The sequence below is a fragment of the Pipistrellus kuhlii genome, unplaced genomic scaffold (assembly GCF_014108245.1).
Source record: "Pipistrellus kuhlii isolate mPipKuh1 unplaced genomic scaffold, mPipKuh1.p scaffold_m20_p_24, whole genome shotgun sequence".
Classification (NCBI taxonomy): Eukaryota; Metazoa; Chordata; class Mammalia; order Chiroptera; family Vespertilionidae; genus Pipistrellus; species Pipistrellus kuhlii.
In genome coordinates, this window is record NW_023425523.1 from 8,636,058 (window position 1) to 8,658,710 (window position 22,653).

Here is a 22,653-nt window from a genome sequence, read left to right on the forward strand (position 1 = left end):
ATGTACCATAAATTGGGAGGCCAATGATGAGTGATACTACACAGAACTAATGGGAAGTTCAGAAGAAGAAACCTCTGGGTATAAGGCTGTGTGTTAAGCCTGTGATGGGAAGTACAGACACTGTGGGAACCCAGGGGAGAGGTTATCTAACACACATGCCTTCATTCTACTTCCACCTTTACTCTACTGCATAGTTTGCTTTTCCATAAAGTTGTTGTGCCTTTATACTACAGAGTTTGTACACACGATTCCTGGCACCTAGAATTCCCTGCCTTTGATTCTTTGCCTAGAATTCTCACTCATCTCTAAAACCCCAGTTCACATGCTATTGCTGCCTGATCTGTGCAGCATTTCTCTGAGCAATTAACCTGTATGCTGAGACCTGAAGTGTAGAAGGAAGTTTAATTGTTGAAAGCGGTAGTGTATGTAGCAGAAGAATGTGTTGTGAGCAAGTGGCACAGCATGAGATGTGTGTTATAGATTTTAAAAAAGCACAGTTTACAGATAAGAAAAAGCATAGCTCATTCAAGAAACTAACAGGCACAAAAGGAACAGGGTAGCCAAGATGGGAAAATAACCTAAATATCCATTAATAGAAGACTGGATAAATAAAATGTGGCAATATACATATGACTCAGTGTCTATAAAGAAAAAAATTCTACAATATGTGGCATCATGATCCTTGAGGTCATTAGTGTAGTGGAATAAACCAGACACAGAAAAACAAACACTGCATGAGGGATGGAAAACAGTCAAATTCCATCAGAGCGGAACGGTGGTAGCCAGGGGCTGTGGGGAGAAGTAAATGGGAGTTACTCATTAATGGGCATAAAGGTTCAGTTAGGTGAGATGAGCAGGCTCTGGAGAACTGAATATATCCAATTAAGGGGGATAATTGAATAGAAAATTTGCATAGCAATTAGCAAGTAAAAGCTCTAAAATATTAGCTACTATATGTGTCCTTAAGGAACTTATAATATATTATATATTTTAAAACTAATGCATTTAAATTTTTTTAAATACACAGTAAGCAAAATATTACTTATTATCCACACTATAAACATTTCCAAACGCTGTATTTATCACCTAAAATTAGCAACATTTGTTTTAAATGGAATAATTACATATTAACTTAAAGATTAAATTAAGAATAAGAAAACCAGGAAACAGCAACAACATAGTCGATAGACTAATGATAACCTATGTTTAAAGTGGATAGGATTTTTTAGTGACTGTGTGATAATGAAACTTAATACATAATGTTAGGGACTAAATGACTTCTCCAACTGCCAGTTTAAAAACAAAACAAATGCAAAATTAAAAGACAATCCCCCCAACAAAACAAAAATACTAACAATGTAATGGGCTCTCTAACTCACTAGATTATTACAATATTTGGCACAATATAAGGCCCTGAATTATAATCATCCACGGGAACGTGTGTCTGCAGAAACGGAAGTCCATAGTAAGGCAGATCCTTAAATCACCATGATCTACACAGTTTTATGGCAATATAGCATAGGGATTATCTTTTTATTTTCTAAAACTTTAAAAAAAAATCTGTTGTGGTTAGATCCCTGTAAATTCATGGGAACCCACAAGATTTTCTAATTAGTTCCTGGTAAAGCAACATATTATTTTGTGGTTTGTAAGGAAATAACTTCCAGTTGGAAAATTTGTTTATTAAAAGTGCAATAAAGAAATCCTTCAAGATATCCAGTGAATGGCTCCTTTAAGCACACTGAATAGTTCCATAATTGCAGGATTCATAGAAATATTATTCTGTAGAAAATCAAGAGGATTCCTTGGCAAACCATGTTTTCTTTAGCACTAAATAACGAACTTATTTTCATGGGCTAGTTAACAAAGATAATAGGAATATATATGTGTGTATATATGATCTTATATATCTATCCTATCTAATAAAAGAATAATATGCAAATTGACCATCACTCCAACACACAAGATGGCTGTTCCCATGTGGACCCAAGATGGCCAGCACAAGATGGCCAGCAGGGGAGGGCAGTTGGGAGGAACCAGGACTGCAAGGGAGGACAGTTGGGGGCGATCAAGCCTGCAGGGGAAGGTAGTTAGGGGTGACCAGGCCAGAAAAGGGGGGAAATTGGGCATCAACAGGCCTAAAGGGAAGTGCAGTTGGGGGAACCCAGGCCTGCAAGGGAGGGCAGTTAGGGGTGACCAGGTCTGCAGGGGAAGGAATTAGGGGCAATCAGGCTAACAGGGGAGAGTTAAGCATCAATCAGGGTGGCAAGGAAGTGGTTAGGGGATGATCAGGCTGGCAGGCAGAAGTGGTTAGCAATCAGGAAGGCAAGCAGGCAAGCAGTTGGGAGCCAGCAGTCCTGGATTATGAGAGGGATGTCCAACCTCCCATTTAGGCCCTACCTGGATCAAGCCTAAATGGGAAGTTGGACATCCCTTGAGGGGTCCCAGATTGGAGAGGGTTCAGGCTAGGCTGAGGAACACTGCCCCTCTTTGCATGAATTTTGTGCACCAGGCCTCTAGTGTGATTATAAGATTCTATATAATAAATGCTATTTCAAAGTACTGTTATTTTCTATGTATAAAATATTACATAAGTATGTCTATGCACATACACACACATATATGTATGCACATCCACATATATTCTGACCCTTCAAGGAGATGAGGGGCATTACATCAGAACATGTTTCTCAATAAGTGGGCGGTCTGAGGACAGGCAGACACCCTTAGTCATGGGACAGTATCCTTTCTGTCGTGTCTACTTCACCTGGTGCATTTCCACTAGGTCCGTAGTAACTTATTGAGAGGCAGATTCCATTTTCCAAGGCGGCAGAAAAAGATCCAAACTTGCTGACAACTTCATTCTTTGCATTTGATTCTTCTGAAAGACAAAATTGAACCAAGAACATTTTTATTTTATTAAAAAATAAATGTAAGCAAAACACAATGCAAAGTGGAAATCAACTAAATAAGCAAACACATGAATATGGTTAAGTAAATTATGACATATATACAATTAATTAATATGAAATCATTTAAAAAGCTTGTTTTCCAAGAATATTGAATGAATAAGAAAATGCTCATGATAATAAAGTAAGAAAGGAACACACTATGAATAGTGGTCACTGCTGGGATGATAAACTTATTGGCCACTGTTACCTTCTTTAAATAGTGCTATATTTCCTAATGTTTTATAATAAACCTATATTTTTATATTAAGGAAAACCAAAGATAATTAATTTAACAATTTGCTTTAAATTCTTGGGTACATTCAAACTTGTCAAACATTTTTTGAAAAATACTGTGACCATAACTAAAGTTTGAAAAATACTATTATACTAAATTTATTAGCAAGCTTTAGTTATGTTTCTTATTACTAACTTGAGTCCAAAACATTTTTTAATGAACTCATCTCCTTTTTCAGGTGTAACCCTCATCACATTGGGCAAGAAACAATTAATTTCCCCATTAGGTATTGCCTGGAAATATTAAATGGTGTTATCAGGAAGTTTCATGGTGTACAATCAATGGACATCCACTTGGAAGTCTCATCTTCTGGCAGGTGTAGACTCTTCTGGCCAAATTTAGGGTTTTTCTCTTGTTTCTGCAACTTAAGAAATTTGTTACTACAGGGAGAACTAAGTACCGTATTTTTCGGACCATAAGATGCTCCGGACCATAAGACGCACCAGTTTTTAGAGAAGGGAAATGAAGAAAAAAAGATTCTGAAACAAATAGTGTCCTAAAATATTTTATGTGCATTAAAACCCAACATCACAGTCATAAACATATGTAATCAACCCTGTAAAGTAAACAGCAGCATTTAGAACCATTTTAGAGCCGGGCAAGCACACAGAGACCACACAGAGCCGGGCAAGTAAAAGAACTTTTTTTTTAAAGTATATGTGTAGGCTATATTTGGACCATCAGATGCAGGGACTTTTCCCCCCCCACTTCTGGAGGAAAAACCCTATGGTCCGAAAAATACGGTAATAGTGAGAGCATAGGAGGAAATCCTTCATTTGCAATGAATATTGGAGGGAAGTTAGACCTTCAGAGGGAATCAACTAATGAGGACCTGATATAAGCATAATACAACAAAGTCAGGCCACGGTGGACATTGCAAACTCAGTGTTGCTAAAGGTAGCCAGGCTAGGAGGACTCTATATGACAACTAGAATCAAAAGCTGCGTCTCCAGAGGAGCAAAACCAAGTAAGCAGCCCATTAAAGATGGGCTATGTATATAATGTATATGCACGTTACATTAGGGAAAATGTATATAACCAGAATGATAACACACTTCTGTTACCTTATGGGAAACTTACATGCTGAATGCAAGGGACACGTGTATTTCTGTCAGGTGGACGGGATGGACACGTTGCTGAAAGATAACCCCAATCTACTGCCAGAGATGCTTCTGCTTACCTAGTTCAATATTTTTTGCTCCCTCTTTGTCTTCTTCCTCATCTTCTGGAGAATAATCCACTTGTTTTTCCTTTTTCACAATTTTCTTAGGGTCTTTCAGATGAATTATAAAATTGTGTTTGTCCTTTTTCACTTTCACTTTGACAAAAGTTGAGCCTGGGGAAGAATCATGGGATAGAAGATGGGCTGATTGTGATGCCCTGTTAAGCTTCTTGGCAAAACGATGGAAATAATGCAGCATAGAATCAGTCAGGGAATGGAAATACCTAGGGATGTCCCCATTTTTAAAAAAGGTTTCTAATAGTGAAGTCCAGGAATAGATGACGGGTGGATGAGGGAGATATTTGCAGCCTTTCTAATCACATCTCAAATCAAATTTATACTCACCTTTAATCACATGAAATAGTTAATATGAAAGGGTTTTGCAACTTACAAAGAATTACATAAATATTAGTTACAGTAGTTATTATTAATAAAAATTTTCCTAACAATACATTCTTCCTTCTAGTGTTCTCACTCATTTTTTGTATCCTCTCTCAGCCTTCTTCTTCTTTTTTTTTAAATTCAGTATGATTGCACTATTATATCTCAAGATTGATATGATTAGGATAAAAACATTGCATTTACTATGAGCCGTCTAAAGCATATATATTGAATGTGTATACAAATATTGGTGAGAGTGAGAAATAATTATTGAAAATACTATTACTATTACAAATACCATTATAAAACTTGAGTCCAGTGCTTTTCTCAGTTATGTGATTCTGAGCTCCAATTCTAATTAATAATAATTGTCCACTATACCCAGAGATGATATTCAAAATATTAAATAGTAGTACATATGGTAGCATAAATAAATATGCATACTTATAGCTTAATAGAAATCTTTTTCATGTTTTAAATAAACAAATCTTATATAATAAAACAGTCTGGCATTTGATGTCATATCAAAAACCATTCTTTAAATAACTAGAGGTCTGGTGCATGAAATTTGTGCATGGGGGTGGGGGGAGGCGGGGAATGTCCTCAGCCTGGCCTGTACCCTTGGGGAATCTCTAACTGTGGGATTTGGCCTAAACTGGCAGTCAGACATCCTTCTCACAATCTGGGACTGCTGGCTCCTAACCTCTCACCTGCTTGCCTGCCTGATTGCCCCTATCAGCTTCTGCCTGCCAGCCTGATTGCCCCCTAACCACTCCCCTGCTGTCCTGATTGACACCTAACTGCTGACCTGATCGCCTTCAACTGCCTTCCCTTGCTGGCCTGATCATCTCCAACTGCCCTCCCCTGCAGCCCTAGTTGCCCCCAACTGCCTCCCCTGCCAGCCTGGTTGCACACAACTGCCCTCTCGTGCAGGCCTGATCCTCCATCACTGCTCTCCCCTGTTGGTCATCCTGTGGTGGCCATCTTGTGGTGACGTCGCACGTGCTGACACCAAGGCTTTTATTATATAGTATTTGAATAATTTGCAGGCTTAAAAAAAATCCTCATTCAAGGACATGATTTTACTGATTTTAAAAGGAGAGAGGAAGGAAGAGAGAGTGAGAGAAACATAAATGTGAGAGAGAAACATTGATCTGTTGCGTCCCCTATGTATCCTGACTGGGGATGGAACCTGCAACCTAGGTATGTGCCCTGACTGAGAATCAAACCATGATTTCCTGGTTCATAGGTCAATGTTCAACCACTGAGCCACACTGGCCGGACTATGTGCATAATCTTGTGGACATTAAGTAGGGTCCTGCTCACATCCCTCCACACTGCTCTCATCACAGCTCTCAGAGACCACTGCTCCCCATCAGACAATAAGCTGTCAAATAAAGCCCAGGTCCTCAAACCCACCTGAGGGATCTTTGAAGCATAGTGAAAAGATAAGCCTTATAAGATGCTTAGACGGTTCCCTGAGGCTATATTTATACTTTCCTTTAGGGCCTTCCAGACTAGGTCCTCCACAGCTCACCTGCCCCTCGTCCTCTTAAAGACTTGTGAATCCAGCAGCAGTTTCTTATCACTACAGTAACTGGGTACCAGCCCCCAAGCTCTGCTCCAGAGCCCAAACGAGAAATTTGCTCTAACCTTACACTATGTGTTTGGATATTACGCTATTTCCCAGTGATATAGAAATATTTAAATATTTTAACAACTGGAACTTGCTATTTGTGTATCCCAGCTAACCTCTCAGGCGGCCTGTGCCTCCTGAGTCAATTACAACAGATAAATCTGAGTGTGAAAATGTTGAATGGAGTGAGCACATGACCACTCTCACCTATTACATACACTCAGGAGTACAAGGGCCCAACATGACTGAAAAGGGTAGCTTCCAAGCCATTTAGTACTGCTTTCCAAATGTACCTTTTTCAAATGTTGTTTTTTCTACTTCAATCTGTCCTCCATCTGAAGGATACAGATAATAATTTGTTCCTGAGATTTGGATGGGTATGTCTCCCATATTGTATCCACGAAACTAAAAGAGAAGACATATGCTTTGAGTGGGGAATTGCAATCAACAAAAATAAACTCATCACGTGAACCAATTAGAGTTGCCATGAGCTTAATTTCTGGGGAACTCTTTGTCTGTCACTGTGGACTCAGAGACCAGCACTCACATTATCTTTAGCTCCTCCTGTCATGTTACAATGAGGGGCAGAATTAAAAGTGGTCCATGATTTTAAACTCTGTTCACTGGGGCACTCTCATAACCCAATGAAACTCAAATCAAATCGTTGTACCATGGCCAGGGCAGTGCAAGAAGAAATCAATCTCACTTCATTGGCTGCTAATTTTCTGTTTAAATGAACTGATACATTGAGCAGGTATTTCCACTTGAACACATAAAAATGTTAAAGACATTTTTTTTTTCTAAGTGTTGCTAATAGATTGTGCCAAGTGGTTCAGATGTAGGTTAAAGCTTGAGAACAATTATCTCAGAGTGGTAGCTAAAAAAGATAAGGGCTGCTTCATTGCTTTCCTTTTTTTCCCCCTTGAAATTTTACTCATAAAACTACTTGAGGGACAGATTGGTAAAGGGAAGGTTTTATAAAAGCCTACAAGCAAAAAACATGGAGCCTACAGAGAGACAACTGATGTCCTCAAGTCTAGTCACCTGAGACAGATAAAGCCAATCTTTGACCTGTCCCAGTTACTTATTGACATAAATCTAAAAATGATTTTGTGTCAAATTTCCATCTTTCCTGTCCTTTGTAACCCAGTTTCATGACACTCATGAAAAACTGGTCTGAGGGAGTTCCATTGTAGAGACTGGCTACAAAGAAGGCCTCAGTTATCAGAGGGTGGACTACAAGTCCGAGATCAGCTATACTAGAAGAAACCCCAAGGCCTTTGCTGTGTAGTAAAGACTGGGAACCTATTGTTTCCACAGAAGCTGTTTCTTCCCCCCAATAAACAATTATTAATGACCCAATAAAGCTTATTCAAAAATTAATTTTACCGGGTAAACTATCTCAGGTGGTGGCTCCGGGAGAATCAACATCTCTGGTACCTCTGGTAGCTTCAATGGCTCTTCTTTAGATTTTTCCTTGAAAAGAGATTTTTTCTTCACATTCCTACTCTCTTCTTTCTCTACCTTTTCTTTGCCTCTCCTTTTACCAACTTCCTTACTCTTCTTTTCTGCTTTTTTTTCTTCTCTTATGCGCTCCTCTTCTGCTAATCGATCCTGTTCTTCTTTCCATGCCTAAAAACACATTAAAATTGTAACAGAATTAACAAAATTATATCCCATTTGGGTCTATTTTGGAGAACATTTAACAAGACTTTTCTAAGTGGTATCTCAGTGATCTTGAGAAAGAAGAACAAAGTTGGAGGAATCATGCCATCTGATATCAAACTCTTCTACAAGGCCAACCTGATATAAATCTCTACTACAAGGCCATAACAATCAAAACAGCATGGTACTTGCACAAAAACAGACATCTAGATCAATGGAACAGAATAAAGAGCTCAGACATAAACCCATGCCTTTATGTTAATGTTTGACAAAGAAGACAAGAATGTGTAAAGGCCTAAAGATAATCTATTCAATAAATAGTGTTGGAAAAATTGAACAGATATGTGCAAAAAAAATGAAACTATACCACCTTCTTGCACTGCACACAAGAACAAACACAAAATTTATTAAAAATTAAAATGTTAGACTCAAAACCATAAATATATGCAAAGAAAACATAGGTAGTATAATTGAAACATATTTAATAGCACTATTTTTTTCTACTTTATCTCCTTGGGCAAGGGAAACAAACAAAAAGAAAATGGGACTATATCAAACTAAAAAGTTTTTGCACAGCACAGGAAATCAGCAACAAAATGAAAAGACATCCCACTGAACATATTGGCTGATACATATGTTTTATAAAGAACTTATAAGACTCAACACCAAAACAAACAACCCAATTAAAAAAATGGGCAAAGGACCTGAATAGACATGTCTCCAAAGATGATATATAGATGGCCAGTAGATATATGAAAAAATGCTCAAAATCACTAATCATCAGAGAAATGCAATAAAATCCACAGTGAGGTGTCGCTTCACAGCTGTCAGAATGGTTATCATCAATAAATCAAATAACTGTTGGCTAGGATGTGGAGAAAAAGTACCCTTGTGTACTGCTAGTGGGAATGCAGAATGGTGCAGCCACTATGGAAAGCAGTATGGTGTTACCTCAAAAAATTAAAATTGGAACTAACTTATGACCCAGCATTCCACTCCTGGGAATTTATCCAAAGAAACCCAAAACTCTAATTCAAAAGATTATATGCATCCCTATGTTAATTTCAATATTTTTTACAATAGCCAAGATTTAGGACCAGCACAAGTGCCTATCAGTAGATGAGCAGATAAAACAATTATGATACATTTACACAATGGTATGCTACTTGGCTGTAAAAAGGGGAAAAAATTTACTCTTTGCAACAACATGGATGGATCTGGAGATTATTGTGCTAAGTGAAATAAGCCTGTCAGAGAAAGACAAATACCATATGATTTCACTCATGCGTGAAATTTAATGAATATATTGGACTAACAAGCAAAATAGAGACAGATTCATAGATACAGAGCAGGTAGAAAATTCTGGTGGGAGGATGCTGGGGAGTGGAAGAAGAGATTGAGCAAGAAAAGAAAAAATATAGGAAGAACTCATAGACTGGGTCAGCAGTGTTTTTTTGGGGGGTGGAGGGTGATGGATGGAGGTGGAAGAGGGTATAGGGGGGATAAATGGTGATAGAAAAAATGAAGTAAAGAGAAAAAGATCCTAAAGCAAAACTAAAAGAAATAATAAGCATGGGCCTACTCTAAATAACATTGACAATAATAATGTGTAATTATTTGGAACAAGAAAAATCAAGATAAAACTTAATTTTAAATAAATTTAATGGTTCCTTGTATTGTGCTGAAAGTAAAGATATTTTATTAAGTTTAGATTTCATTAAATTATATATACAAGTTGAATTACTAAAGCAAATAGGAGTAGAATAGAAATGAGTGTTTACATTCTAACCTTTTCCTATCAAGGCCCAGATGGTAAATATTTTAAGCTTTTTCGGTCAAGAGGCAAAATCAAGTTCTAGTAAAATGACAGTCCATCCAGGCAAAGAAAAGTAAGGCCTTTATATTATACTATACAAAGTGAATTTCACATTGACTAGCTATTTGAATATGAAACGTATGTCTGTGAAAATATTCTGAGATAGTGCAAGAAAATTAATGTGTAATCTCAGGTAGAATCAACCCAATGGAATGAAAAACATAAAAGTCCTGAGACCATTAAAAAGGTGACAGATTTTTAAAACTTTTTTGGATAAGCTTGATATCCATACAAAAAGAGCACAAATCCCAAGTGAGTAGCTGAATGAATCACCACCAAGTAAACACTACTGTTAGTACCAACAGGTCAAGCAACAGACCATCTCCCGCTCCCTGGAAGCCCTATTCATTCTTCTTCCTGCCCACTTCCACTGCCCCAAAGGCAGCCATTCTCCTACTTTGTAATACTTTAGTTTAGCTTTGCCTGCTTTTAAACTTTATGCAAATAAAAGCATACATAATGTAAACATTCTTTTGACTCTTCTTTTGCTGAACATGATGCTTGTGAGATTCATACATATATTTTTATATGTATGAATGCAGCTATAGGTCATTCATTTCCAGAGCTGCGTAGTGTTTCACCACATGACTAAACCACACTAGGCTAATGAATGCTTGAATTGTTTCTGACTTGGGAGAGTTAAAAATGATGCTGCAAAAATAACTTTGTCCATGTGTCTTGATGCACATACACAGATGCATTTCTATTGGGCATATACCCAGGAGTGAAATACTACAATAGCTTAAAGAGAAATTATATGCTTAGCTTCAGGATATTTGTCCAGTTTTCCAATGTGGAAGTGGCCAATTTATACTTTACCCAGCAATGCATGAAAATTCACTTTACTTCCTATATTTGGCACTATCTTTTAAAATTTAGCCAAAAAATGACCAATTTGACTACATAAAAGTTAAATAGTTCCATATAGAAGCATAAATGGTACTTATTAATAAGATAATTATTTAACACATTAAATATATCTAAATTATAGGCTGACATATTCCATGAAAATAAGCTAGATCTCTATATATTATCTGAGAGTAATATTCATTATATGTTGATGAGGGGGAAAAAGAAAGCATATAGCAGAGTAAACACACACACACACACAAAAAAAACAAAAAACAAAAAAACAAAACAAAACAAAAAAAAACCATACCAAATCTAAATCAAAACTAAACAAATGAAAACCCTTTTTGTATCTGTGCATGAATGCTGTATAAGCGTAGAAAATATGAAATTGTTAATATTTCTTATTTCAGGGGCATAGAAGAGCCAGGGTAATTTTGATTTATTATAAAAAGCATATATTACTTTTATAACTAAAAATGTACAAACAAAACAAACACCTGCCACAGAAACAAAGAGCATGACAAGTTTGAACAAGGTGCTTCCCTGGATTTGGGTAACATAAAAATGACTGAGACAGCTTCCCTTGCAGGATTATCGTCTGGTAGAGAAGTCAGCTTGGTGGAAAGACTATTATTTCATTACAGATTTGAATTATTTCTGAATGTTTAGCAAAAAGATGATTTCCTCTTATTCCACACAAACTATGCTCTAAAATTTCTATGTGATTACTCAGTGTCATTTTTTTTTTTCTTTCCCTGTATTACCTTCAGAGAGCCTTCTAAAACAAACGTCAATTTTTCCTTCTCTTTTTCTTTTTCTTGATCTGGTATTTCTGTTTTGCTCATTACTTTGCTACCTATAATCAGAAAAAATTAAACTTCTTAGTAACTCCCTAAAATAAAGTTTCATAGAAGGACCGAATGTCTGGGTTGTAGGGGATATCAAAGGCTATCAAGCGCAACTCCCCATTCATTCATCACAGAATTGTTTCCTGCCATCTCCTGAATGGGCTTCTGAAAGGGAATTGAGCTTCTTGTGGTAGGAGGAACTCACCGTCAGTGGAGGCAGTGTGTTGAGAATTTAAAGCTTTTATTGAACTGGACTCTCTCTTCCTAAGGCTTTAACCAATTAATCCTAATTTAACATGTTAAGACCACACAAGACAAATCTAACTTTTCCTTCTGCATTAAAGCCCTCCTCTGGCCATTATAATCATTTTCTTTGGAAGGTTTACATCTTTCCTGACTTGAGAGGACTCAAACTGTATGCAATACCTACCAGATGTATTCCAATCCCAAATCGGCCATTTTCTGGATTTTCTTAGGCACCTAGAGAAGGTGGCCCTGCCTCTCTTTTTTCCATTATTCCACCTACTGATCTCCTGCTGAGGCCCCTTCAGGAGGAAGGCTCAGCTGATAGATGGACTATACTGTATAACCATTTTAGTGGATGGTGAATGATTCATCATTGACTTGGTTTGCTACATTTTATTTTAGAATCAAACCAAGCACAAATTTCTCTGGTCATTAATAAGGTTGTAAAAGCTTTGGAGATTATATAACTTTGCTTCTTTATAAGAAATTACTCTCAATGTTGGCTGTTAGAAATAATGAGTATTAATAAGATGGAGTCCATTCTCTTTGCACAAATCCAGTGAATAATATTTATTTTTCAGATGAATTCCTTCATTATTTGAATTTGAAAATTAATTATCTTCCCACTTAGCCACCCTCTTCTCCTTTCTCTTGACAGCATGAAAGCCATGGAAATGAACAAAAACAAAGATATTGATCCAACATCCTGTCAAGTCTCTGCTGCAGGTCCCAAGAATTCCTTTTCCCTTTAATTTAATTTAAAATATTTTTTTTATTGATTTTAGAGAGGAAGGGAGAGGAAGAGAAAAATAAAACATCAGTGATGAGAGAGAATCATTGCTTGCCTGCCTCCTGCACACCCCCATTGGGGATCAAGCCCACAACCAAAAATTGTGCCCTGACCAGGAATTGAACTGTGACCTCCTGGTTCATAGATGGATGCTCAACTACTGAGCCACATTGGCTGGCTTCCCTTTAATTTTAGATTTAACCCCAGGTTAGTGTTGGGACTCTTCTGTTTGCTCTTCTAAGGAATGTCTTGTTTTAACCTCACTTTTGGAATCTGTAATTTTTCTATAGGAGACATCCAGACTCTGAATTTACTTCATATATAGTCAATAGATTTTAGATAGCTGGACCTATCAACCTTAACAAGATCAAGGTATTTGGTATTTTCCTAACATCACATTTGATCTGTACAACAGAACGAACCTTCCTGACCCGATAGGAAGTTGGGTTGATATCCCACTTGGGTATGATCTCATCATAGTTGAAATGCAGCTATTCTGTTTTTTAGAGAAAGTCAAGAATCACAGCAACTTTGTAGACAACTTGTTTAAGTCCTAAAATAGTCAGTCTTGGTTAATTTAAGAAATAGGAGAATGTCTTTGGACTTGTATAAATTCAAAAGTTTACTTACTACTAGATTTTTTAACAGAAAAAATTTTGCTAGGAGAAATAACTTTGGCACTAAGAGAAGATTTCAGTTCCATCTCAGCTTTGGTTTTAGCAATTTCCTCAGCCATTTTATTTTCCTGATAGAGAGCTTCTTCTTTTATGATCCAATCTTGAATGGAATTTGAAACAAGTTCCAAGTAATTCCTTTAAAAAAAGCAAAGAGTAATTATTAGTGAATGTTACAAAATACTTAAAGTTACTGACTGGGTAAATGAATTGACCTTAAATTGCCCATGTAATAAATATAACAGATTCAGAAACATATTGGAAATATTTTGTTTGTACAAAGTAGTCAAATATAAATACCCAGTGAGAATATGAAAACTGCCCAACTTCATTCACAATTAAAGACATGTAAATTTAAAAAATTAGATCTTTCTATCCAAGTCAAGGATTAAAAAGTTTGATAATACTGCCCAACCATGGTGGCTCAGTGGTGGAGAGGTCACGGTTTGATTCATAGTCAGGACATATGCCCGGTTTGGGGGCTTAATCCCAAGTGTGTATTAAGCCCCCAAACCAGAGGCAGCCAATCAATGATTTCCCCTCATCATTGATGAATTTATCTCTCCCTCTCCCTTCTTCTCTGAAATAAATTTAAAAAATATATTTATATTTTTAAAAAGTTAGACAATACCAAGAATTGACAGTTTGGAGAAGAAGACTCTCTCAACACCGTTGAGTTGGTGAGTTTTATGGTACAATCTCTTTTTAGGGAAATTTTATAGTACTATGGAAACTCTTTTAGTTGACCGTCATCTAACTGACTCACTGTATTAACTGAAGCAATAAATGACAAAAACACAGAGTAATAGTTCAAGATTAGTTTGGTATACCTATTATGTGCATTAATTGAAAAATAATTTCATGACCATAGAAGGTATACTTCTATAGCTGTGCATGTGTGTGCCAGCACACAATTTGTCTCCCCAGCTTATTCTCTAAGTCCATTCTCTATAACTTTTCTGTATCCCTTCTAGGATATTTACTATACAAATAATAAATACTGGGTATATATTAACCAGCAATTAAAAGATAGTGAAATGCTCTTGTTATTAATAAGAGGAGCAAAGTTTCAAGATAGTAAAGGAATAACTAAGAAGTTTGGAAAAAGAAGTCACTGTTTCCTAGAGGTCTCAGTTTGCTGGGAGCCTGACCACTGGGCTGATAGGTCACTCAGTTGAGCTACCTGCTAGTCTTTCCCAGATCAAATGGAGGTATCCCAAACCAGTATGCAGAATGTCCTGTTTTGTAGTTCTTACATGGAATCTTTCAGAGACAGTTTTATTGGAGTCTAAATAAATCAATTGTAAGATAATAGCATTTCTACTAGACTTTAGGGGAGCAGGAATAATATCTTCTTTAGGGGTATAGTTTCACCACTTATCACAGTGCCTGACAGACTTCACATATTCAACTGGAAGAGCTGAATTTTATCTATAGTACTAGACAAATCTATTCAATGGGTTGAACCACCTAGCTTAGACTAAGGAAATAAAAATTAAGTAAGAATTAACAAGCTTACTAAACTAAGATAATTAAGTAAACTAGCTAAGTTGGTTACCTGAATCCAACATTGGAGTGAAGAGCAATATTCCAATGTTCACAATGCAGATGCTGCATATTCATCGGGTTATGGAAGACTAAAAGTAAAGAGTTGTCCTGGGTATGGTAATAAGAATCGACACACTTGTATTGCTGATTGGCTTCTTGAAGAACCTGAAAATAAAAATAATTGCATTGTTGTGTGTTGATTTTTTTCCCCCCCCAAGAGAAGGATCTCCTGCTAGAGCATTTCTCTGCCCTCTACTCTTCCTCCTCTTATCTCCACACTGTTAGTTAGTCAAGGTGAGAGCATACAGGGTAGATTTTTTTTTTTTTTTTGGAGCATTTAGAAGTTCTTATACAAAAAAAAATACTCAGCTTCAAAGGTAGAGGCATTTGCTCAGGTGTTTTCCATTAAGGCTGCAGTTACTAATTTAACATTTTCTATGCCTTCATATAAATCATCTCATTTCATCATCATTAGAACCCCCAGATAAATAGGTATAATTTTTTTAAATCCTCAGTTTTTTAGCATAAATTGGGGCTGAGAGAAGATATTTGTCCAAGGACATGTAAGTCTCAGTGCTTGAGCTCGAAGTGTCTTTTGATTCTACATGTCACCGTTTCATACTCCACAGAGTGCTCTCTGAACCATGCTGTACTACAGAGAAAGGAGGTGAGCAGTTTTTCTGATACATCTTATTTCTATCTGACTTCTAACCTCGGCCTTTTCCAAAATATTCTACCCGCAGCATGCACCGCGAGTACAGCCCTCAGTAGAGGGGCACCATGAGCAGTTTGGTGTCCTGTTTCCTTTTGCTGCCAATCAACATGGAGGATTATGTCCATAGAAAATAGACAGCTGTGGGGTTTGTTTCTGTTTTCATTTTCAATACCAATCTGGCATAAGCAGCTTTCAGTTCTTTGCTGTTCATCATATAAAGGTGCAGAATTGCATATTATGTTAGGAAAGAACTGTTTTGATTTTGCTTCCAAATTTTCACTGGTAGCATAACCAACATAATATGCTTACTTCTCCAATCTCATCCCTTGTATAAATGTCTTTATGGAGTGGCTCATCTGTTCTCTGAGAGCCTTTATAAAAAATAAACATATATATATATATATGTATGTGTATATATATATATATATATATATATATATATATGTAGTAGGACATTATTTAAAACTGAACTTTTTTTTGAAAGGTAAATTTCTTGGACTTTAAAATGCAAAAACAAATAGAATGTCTATTTATGATGAGCATGTATCCTTCCTTCTATTAAAGAGCTCTGAAATCTGTGTTTCCATATTCACTTTGGGATCTACAGTGCTAAGTTTCTGAGCTATAGTTGCTCTCAATCAATGTTTAAGTTTTCATACTATATCTTTCTTTTCTTTTTTATACCTTGGCTTTTTCTGGTTAATATTAACTGATTAGTTAATTATTTCATAAAAAATAAACACTTTCTATGTGTCAGGCACTGTGTAGGTTCTAGGAAAACAAAAATGAACAAAATATACAAGACTGTTCTCTAAAATCTGATTAAGATTTTTATAGCTCATTTTGAAGCTCTGAGAGATGTTCTAAGAAGGTGAAATTGATGGGACATCTGATAGGTAGAGCATGGACTGGAGTAAGTGAGAGTGGAAGCAGGCTGATGGTAGGAGGATACTGTGGTAGAATATCAACCAAAGGACTTATATGCATGCATATAAGAATAACCAATGGACACATACAACAGGGGGGATTAGGGCATGAGTGGGGGGTGGGGTGGGAGGGTAATGAGGGGATAATGACACATATGTAATACCTTAATCAATAAAGAAAATTTTTTTAAAAGTTATATGAGCCACATGTAACTTTAAATTTTATAGTAGGTATATTTTAAAATATTAATAATTTAATACACAATCAACACATAATCAATACAAAAATTGTTCATGACATATATTATTTTTATGTTGACTTTGAAATCTAGTATGCATAGCATTTATATAGTTATATATACTAGTAGATCATATATAGCATTCTTATAGCACATCTTGATTTGAATGCTCTACATTTCTAGTATCAGAAGTTACATGTGACTAGAAGTGACCACATTGGACAATGAAGATCTACAGACTGAATGGTTAGAAGACTAACTGCCTTCTCCCCATCACTCAGCTCCCAAACCCTGACAGGCAAGTTATGTCTTTCAGACAGGAAATTAGATTTTTTTTTCCCCCTGGAGAATCTAAATGGCCCAAGGGAACAGACCTAACATACCAACACTGATAGGATTCTTCAAGGAAATCCTTCAGCCAAATCACCAATGATGAAGTCCAATTATTGGCAACTCCTCACACCTGCACCTTATATAGCACTTTCTGTCATATTTTAGTGTCTGGTTATTAATATGAACAAAGAGGCAAGATATCATTAGATATTGCTCTCTAATATGAAAAATGGAGGCAAAAAATAAATCCTCAAAAAAAGAACTTGAAAAAAAAAGAGACACTGCAGAGAGAAAACTCTAAGACTTCAAAGGACTTTAATATCCTCATAGAGATAAGAGAAGATATGGTTTTAGGGAACGTGAACAGGATGCTATAAAAAGGTAATATAAAATGATAAATAGAACTTTAGAAAATTAAAATGATGATACCAGAACTAGAAGACCCTAGTAGAAGAATTGCATGAAAGCTGAGCCATATCCCAGAACTAAAAGATCTAGTGTTGGAAACTAGGAGGGAAAAGATAATGAAATTGGAAGCACAGTCCAGGAAGTCCAATACCAGAATCACAGTAGTCACAGGGAGAAAGAATAGGGAAAATGAGGGGAAAGGATCATCAAAGAAATGATTATAGAACACACTCCGGAATATAAAGACAGGAGTTTCAAGGTTTTCCTGGGCTCACTGGTGTAATACTCAGAAATAGAACCACACCAAATAACATCAACAGGAAGTCTAGACCATCGGAACAAAGAGTCCATCTTAAAAACCTCCAGAGAGAAATAAGAAATAGACTCAAAAAACTGATAAGGAATAAAAATTTTATTGATTTTCCTCCCAAAGAGAATCCAGGAAGCTAGAAGACCATTGAGGAATGCCTTCAAAGTTTTGAGGGAAAATGCTTTTAAACTTAGCATTTTTATTTAGCTAATCTGTCAGTCAAAGGTAAGGGTAGAATTAAGATGTTTTCAAATATCAACTACCTTAATAATGTACCTGCTGGCCCCCTACAAAAAGAGAGATGAGTTGGAATTCAGGAAACAGAATATCTAACTGGAAAGATAGGCAAAGGATGTGGCCAGGATGATGAAGTAAAGGGAGCTCCCAGGACCACAGCTGTGCAGCAGGCCTAGCCGGCAAGCAGGAGTTCAGAGCATATGGCAGAGATATTGCTTAGACAATAAAATTGATAGAATACTTGTTAGGTTTGAATGTATTAAAGGAAGATTTACTCTTTGATAGAGAGCTCAGGGATGAGTAGTGATAAATGCCTAGTAAACAAACATGAGAAAATGAACTCCAGGAAAAACAGAAATTATATCAAAAAAGGAAATGCACTAGTAAGAATACAATACTGCACAGATCAGCTGTGAATAACAATTATACAATTGAAATAAAGTAAATATTGAATACAGACCCAACCAAAAAATTATGAGAGTTAACAGTGTCAGAGAATGACAGAAATGTTAGAGTGCAAAGGTGTGTGTGTGTGTGTGTGTGTGTGTGTGTGTGTGTGTGTGTGTGAGAGAGAGAGAGAGAGAGAGAGAGAGAGAGAGAGAGAGAGAGAGAGAGAGAGAGAGAGAGAGAGAGAGAGAGAGAGAGAGAGAGAGAATATGTTTTGGGTGGGGGTGGGCAGAGCTTTTGCTCAATAGAGTCAGTTGATGGTAATGCCTAAAACTAAACCTAAACAAAATATACTTGTTATTTAAAGATAGTTAAGTAACAAAACAAAAATTAAAGGGAAATGGCCTGAAGGTTTTTACATCTGGGAATACAGGCTCAGGGTGGGAGGAAGCTGCTATTTTTATTTTTATTTTTATTTCTCTATTGATTGAGGTATTACATATTTGTCCTCATCTGGCATTAAGAATATGTGAATGTAAAACTTGGAGAAAAGAGTCCAGTTTTAAACATAAAATGTAAAAACAACAAAAGGAATTAGTTTTAGGATTACTTGTTAATATATTGGTTAAGAGCACACGTTCAAGGGCCAGATTACTTAGGTTCATTGTCTGCTTCTCTTATTTATCAGCATGTGATTTGGATGACTTACTACTGGTCAAGGTGCCTCTGTTTCCTACCACTTACCTAGTGGTCTACTTCATAGATTTAGTGAGAGGTCAAATGAGCTAAAATGCATACTAACCATTGCCTAGCGGATGATAGGTGCTCAATAAATGTCAGTGGTTGCAGGTCCCATTGGCCTGTTAATTGCATCAGAAATTCTCTGAAATGTAGTGAAAACTGAACAGAACTGACAGGCAATATGGGAGCAGGGGGTGGGGTGGGGAGGATGAGGCTGCTTCCTCAAAACGCCTTACTTTTTTTTGTCAAGAAAATATGTGCAGCAGTCACATACATTTCTCTTTTTCTTAAAAGATTGGATGAAGAGATCCTTTTGGAAAGTACATTTTAAACTCTTTAGGAGATTCACTGTCTATGTGTAGCTAGATCTGAGAACTCATAGCTGAAGCAAAGGGGGATAGTCATACAAAGTAGACTTGAGAGTGACTTAGGAGTGAACTGCTCTAAATAACATCATGACACATCAGAACTCTCCCGCACACAATCCGGTAATACCTGCAGCAAAACTTTGGGTTTAAAATGCTCAGTGTAACTCCAGTCCATTAGACTGCGTTGCTGCGTTTTCTGAATGTCCTCTAACTCTGCTTCCACGGCCATCTTCTTGGGTTGCTACAAAAATCACAGGAATATGATTTCAGCTTTAATCTGTGTACATACAAATGGAGCCCTCGTGGACTTCATCAGCTAGCCAGCATGCACTCCATTTAATTGGGGAAATCTGCATATGTATAAATCCATATGGCAACATTTTAGGAGACCTGCTGCCAGAAAGAGTATGCCTTTGACTTTTTTTTTTTTTTATGGGCAACATAATCTAAATATTTTTATTGTTAGGTTATACTCTTCAGAGTCCTGTTAGCAATTATAGGCAGGTTTTCTGAACTCTCTTCAAGACAGTATTAGTTCTACACGGCTGTATGGTCAGCAGGTGTTTGTGAGGTTGCCAAGCCACATTGTCTAGAGAGGAACATGGAGCTTGGAAGTTTTGCTTAACCGGGCTAGTGAAATTAACTCCTCTCTCTCCAGTTGGAGCTGGTTTGGGGATTTCTGAATAATCTCTCTCCTTCTCTGGCATCTGCATTCTCTTGCCAAGCATTTTTTTTTTTTTTTTTTTTACTGTTTCTTATTCTGGGTCACGGTTTTCTCTGATGATCTTGTCTCTACACTTTTAAGAAAGCAATTTCTTACCTTTTCAAGAGAACCCGCCTTTGTGGCTGCCTCATCTTTGATCTCGTTGGTCTGCTCTGTAAATCAAAGACACCAACATCCAGTTGTGTTTGGGCTTTGTTCTTGCCTTTGTCGGTGCTGTGCCTTTTTGTTGCCCGTATGATCTATGTTTCTGTGCTGAAAAGGTAATTCCTGAAAGGCATGTTTTATGCCTCCAAAAAGGTGTTTGTGTCAATAACTCTAAATCAATGTCTATCTAGAAAAGTGATGCGAAACCCTTTGAAAAGAACCCAGCTTCCTATCTATACATTTCTAAATCACATCAGATATGCTGACTTCAGACTGTACCACTCACGACTATGCACCTTTACTTCACAAGTTGCAGATATTTACTGATTACATGGTATCAACTGCTTATTACACACTGATTGTCTTATCAAGCTGGCAATGATCACAAAGTCTTTTCAAATTTCTGTTGGTCTATCTCATGAGCCACAGACAAGGTCAGGGCAGAGGTTGTATGAAAAGGAGAACTACCAGATAAATGAACATTCAATGAGAAAATGCACCTCTTCTTCCATTCATTAATCACCTATTAAAGTGAAAACCATTTAATGAGCATCTATAGATATATAGATGGGGTTTAACAAACATTAGTTCAATGAATGGGTAGCTGGACTCCATGGAACCATGGACCAATATTAGTCATGCATACTAGCTCTCCTTGTGACCCAAGAGAATCCTTTTAAGATGACTGGGGTTAAGATATGTTCTTTGGCCATGGAACAAACAGCCAGCCACATGGACAGGCAGGGAAAGAACAGAGTTCTGCTACTGATTTCTGCATCACCATGCTTTTGTAATTCCTAAAGTTAATGAGTGTTACATATAAAAAAAAGAGGTCTATACTAAATTAGTTTAACATGAATAAACAAGCATCTTTACTGTGAACATCTCAAAATTTGTAATATATTCTTGTGATTATGAATCTCTAATAGAGAAATTGATAAAGTATATAGGACATTCCAAACTTGACCAAAGAAATGGAGTAGAAAATGAATCTTGTATGATATCTGTGGTGCTGCTGAATCACTAGGCCAATCTGACTTTTTATCACTTTTATAATAATATAAAATTAATACTTATCTCCAGCCTCTTTCTCCAAATGCATCTCCCTCCACTCTCCCTTGTTCATTCCACTCCAGACTCACCAGCCTGCTTGCTGTGTCATGAAGTTTTGCCCTTGCTTTTCTCTGTCTTGCATGCTTTGCTTTGAAATATTCATGGACTGCAAATTCTTACTTCATTCATATTACACAATGTTACCTCTTCAAAAGCCTTCTGCCTCATACCCTGCTTCATTTTTAATCATGGAACTTATCAGGGCCTAATACTATTTAAAATAATTGATGGGGGAATCTACATCATATAATGAAACTGGAAATCTATGTAGAGAGAGCAGAATCGTGGCAGAAACCCTGCAACAAAAGCTTATTTGGGGGTAAGCATAAGATTTGTGGCAAAGAGAACCATATCTGGGCTTCCAGAGGGAGTAGTTAATTATGTCTAACAAGGAGGGGGCAATGTTTTTCTTTCTTTTAGGAGCATAGCTACTTACATTTTCATTACTGGTTCCATTCTGCCTTGGGCTGCTGAAGGTGACAGCATGAATGTTCCATTTTGATTTAGAGTAAATCTATAAAGTCAGTTCAGTTCAGTATTTATTTAAATATATCCACTCAAGAGAAAACTCAGGCCAACTATAACTCTAAATAGACCATGATGTCCCATGTGTCCTTGAACAATTGATATGAAATCTGTGGAATAAAAATTATTCTATTCTGCAGTATGCCAGATTTCCAGGAGATCTGATACTCCCTTCTGTGTTTAAGGATCCAGCAGAAAGTCTCCAGTTTAGAAAATATGCTCTAAAAATTGTGCATCAGTTACTTTGTCAAAGGAAAGAACATTCACCAACTAATCTGAACTCTTTAATAGAAGAGCAAATATCATTTTTTTTCTTTCTTTCTGATTTCAGCCTTCAACCACATAACCCTTTGACAGTGTGATTCAGTAGTTTTTGACACATCTGGAAATAGATGCGTTCTCATCCCTTTGAAAAACAGCTTTCCTAATCTGTTTTACTTTAGAGATAACAAGATCCCTCTGCAGAGCAGTTACTTTATTAAAAAAACACCCAACAAGC

At 36.7% G+C, this 22,653-nt stretch overlaps 1 protein-coding gene across 1 annotated transcript in view; it reads right to left on the reverse strand.

Annotated features, from left to right (window-relative positions):
* Positions 1 to 22,653, reverse strand: part of SPAG17 (sperm associated antigen 17) — a 126,373-nt gene that overhangs the window by 36,391 nt on the left and 67,329 nt on the right. The window contains exons 16-24 of the mRNA XM_045586966.1: positions 20,469 to 20,524; positions 19,776 to 19,889; positions 14,995 to 15,149; positions 13,389 to 13,574; positions 11,643 to 11,730; positions 7,875 to 8,117; positions 6,779 to 6,890; positions 4,427 to 4,582; positions 2,768 to 2,881 (exon numbers count right to left, since the gene is read on the reverse strand). Of these exons, the coding sequence (XP_045442922.1) occupies positions 2,768 to 2,881; positions 4,427 to 4,582; positions 6,779 to 6,890; positions 7,875 to 8,117; positions 11,643 to 11,730; positions 13,389 to 13,574; positions 14,995 to 15,149; positions 19,776 to 19,889; positions 20,469 to 20,524 (1,224 nt within the window). The remainder of the gene's footprint in view (positions 1 to 2,767; positions 2,882 to 4,426; positions 4,583 to 6,778; positions 6,891 to 7,874; positions 8,118 to 11,642; positions 11,731 to 13,388; positions 13,575 to 14,994; positions 15,150 to 19,775; positions 19,890 to 20,468; positions 20,525 to 22,653) is intronic.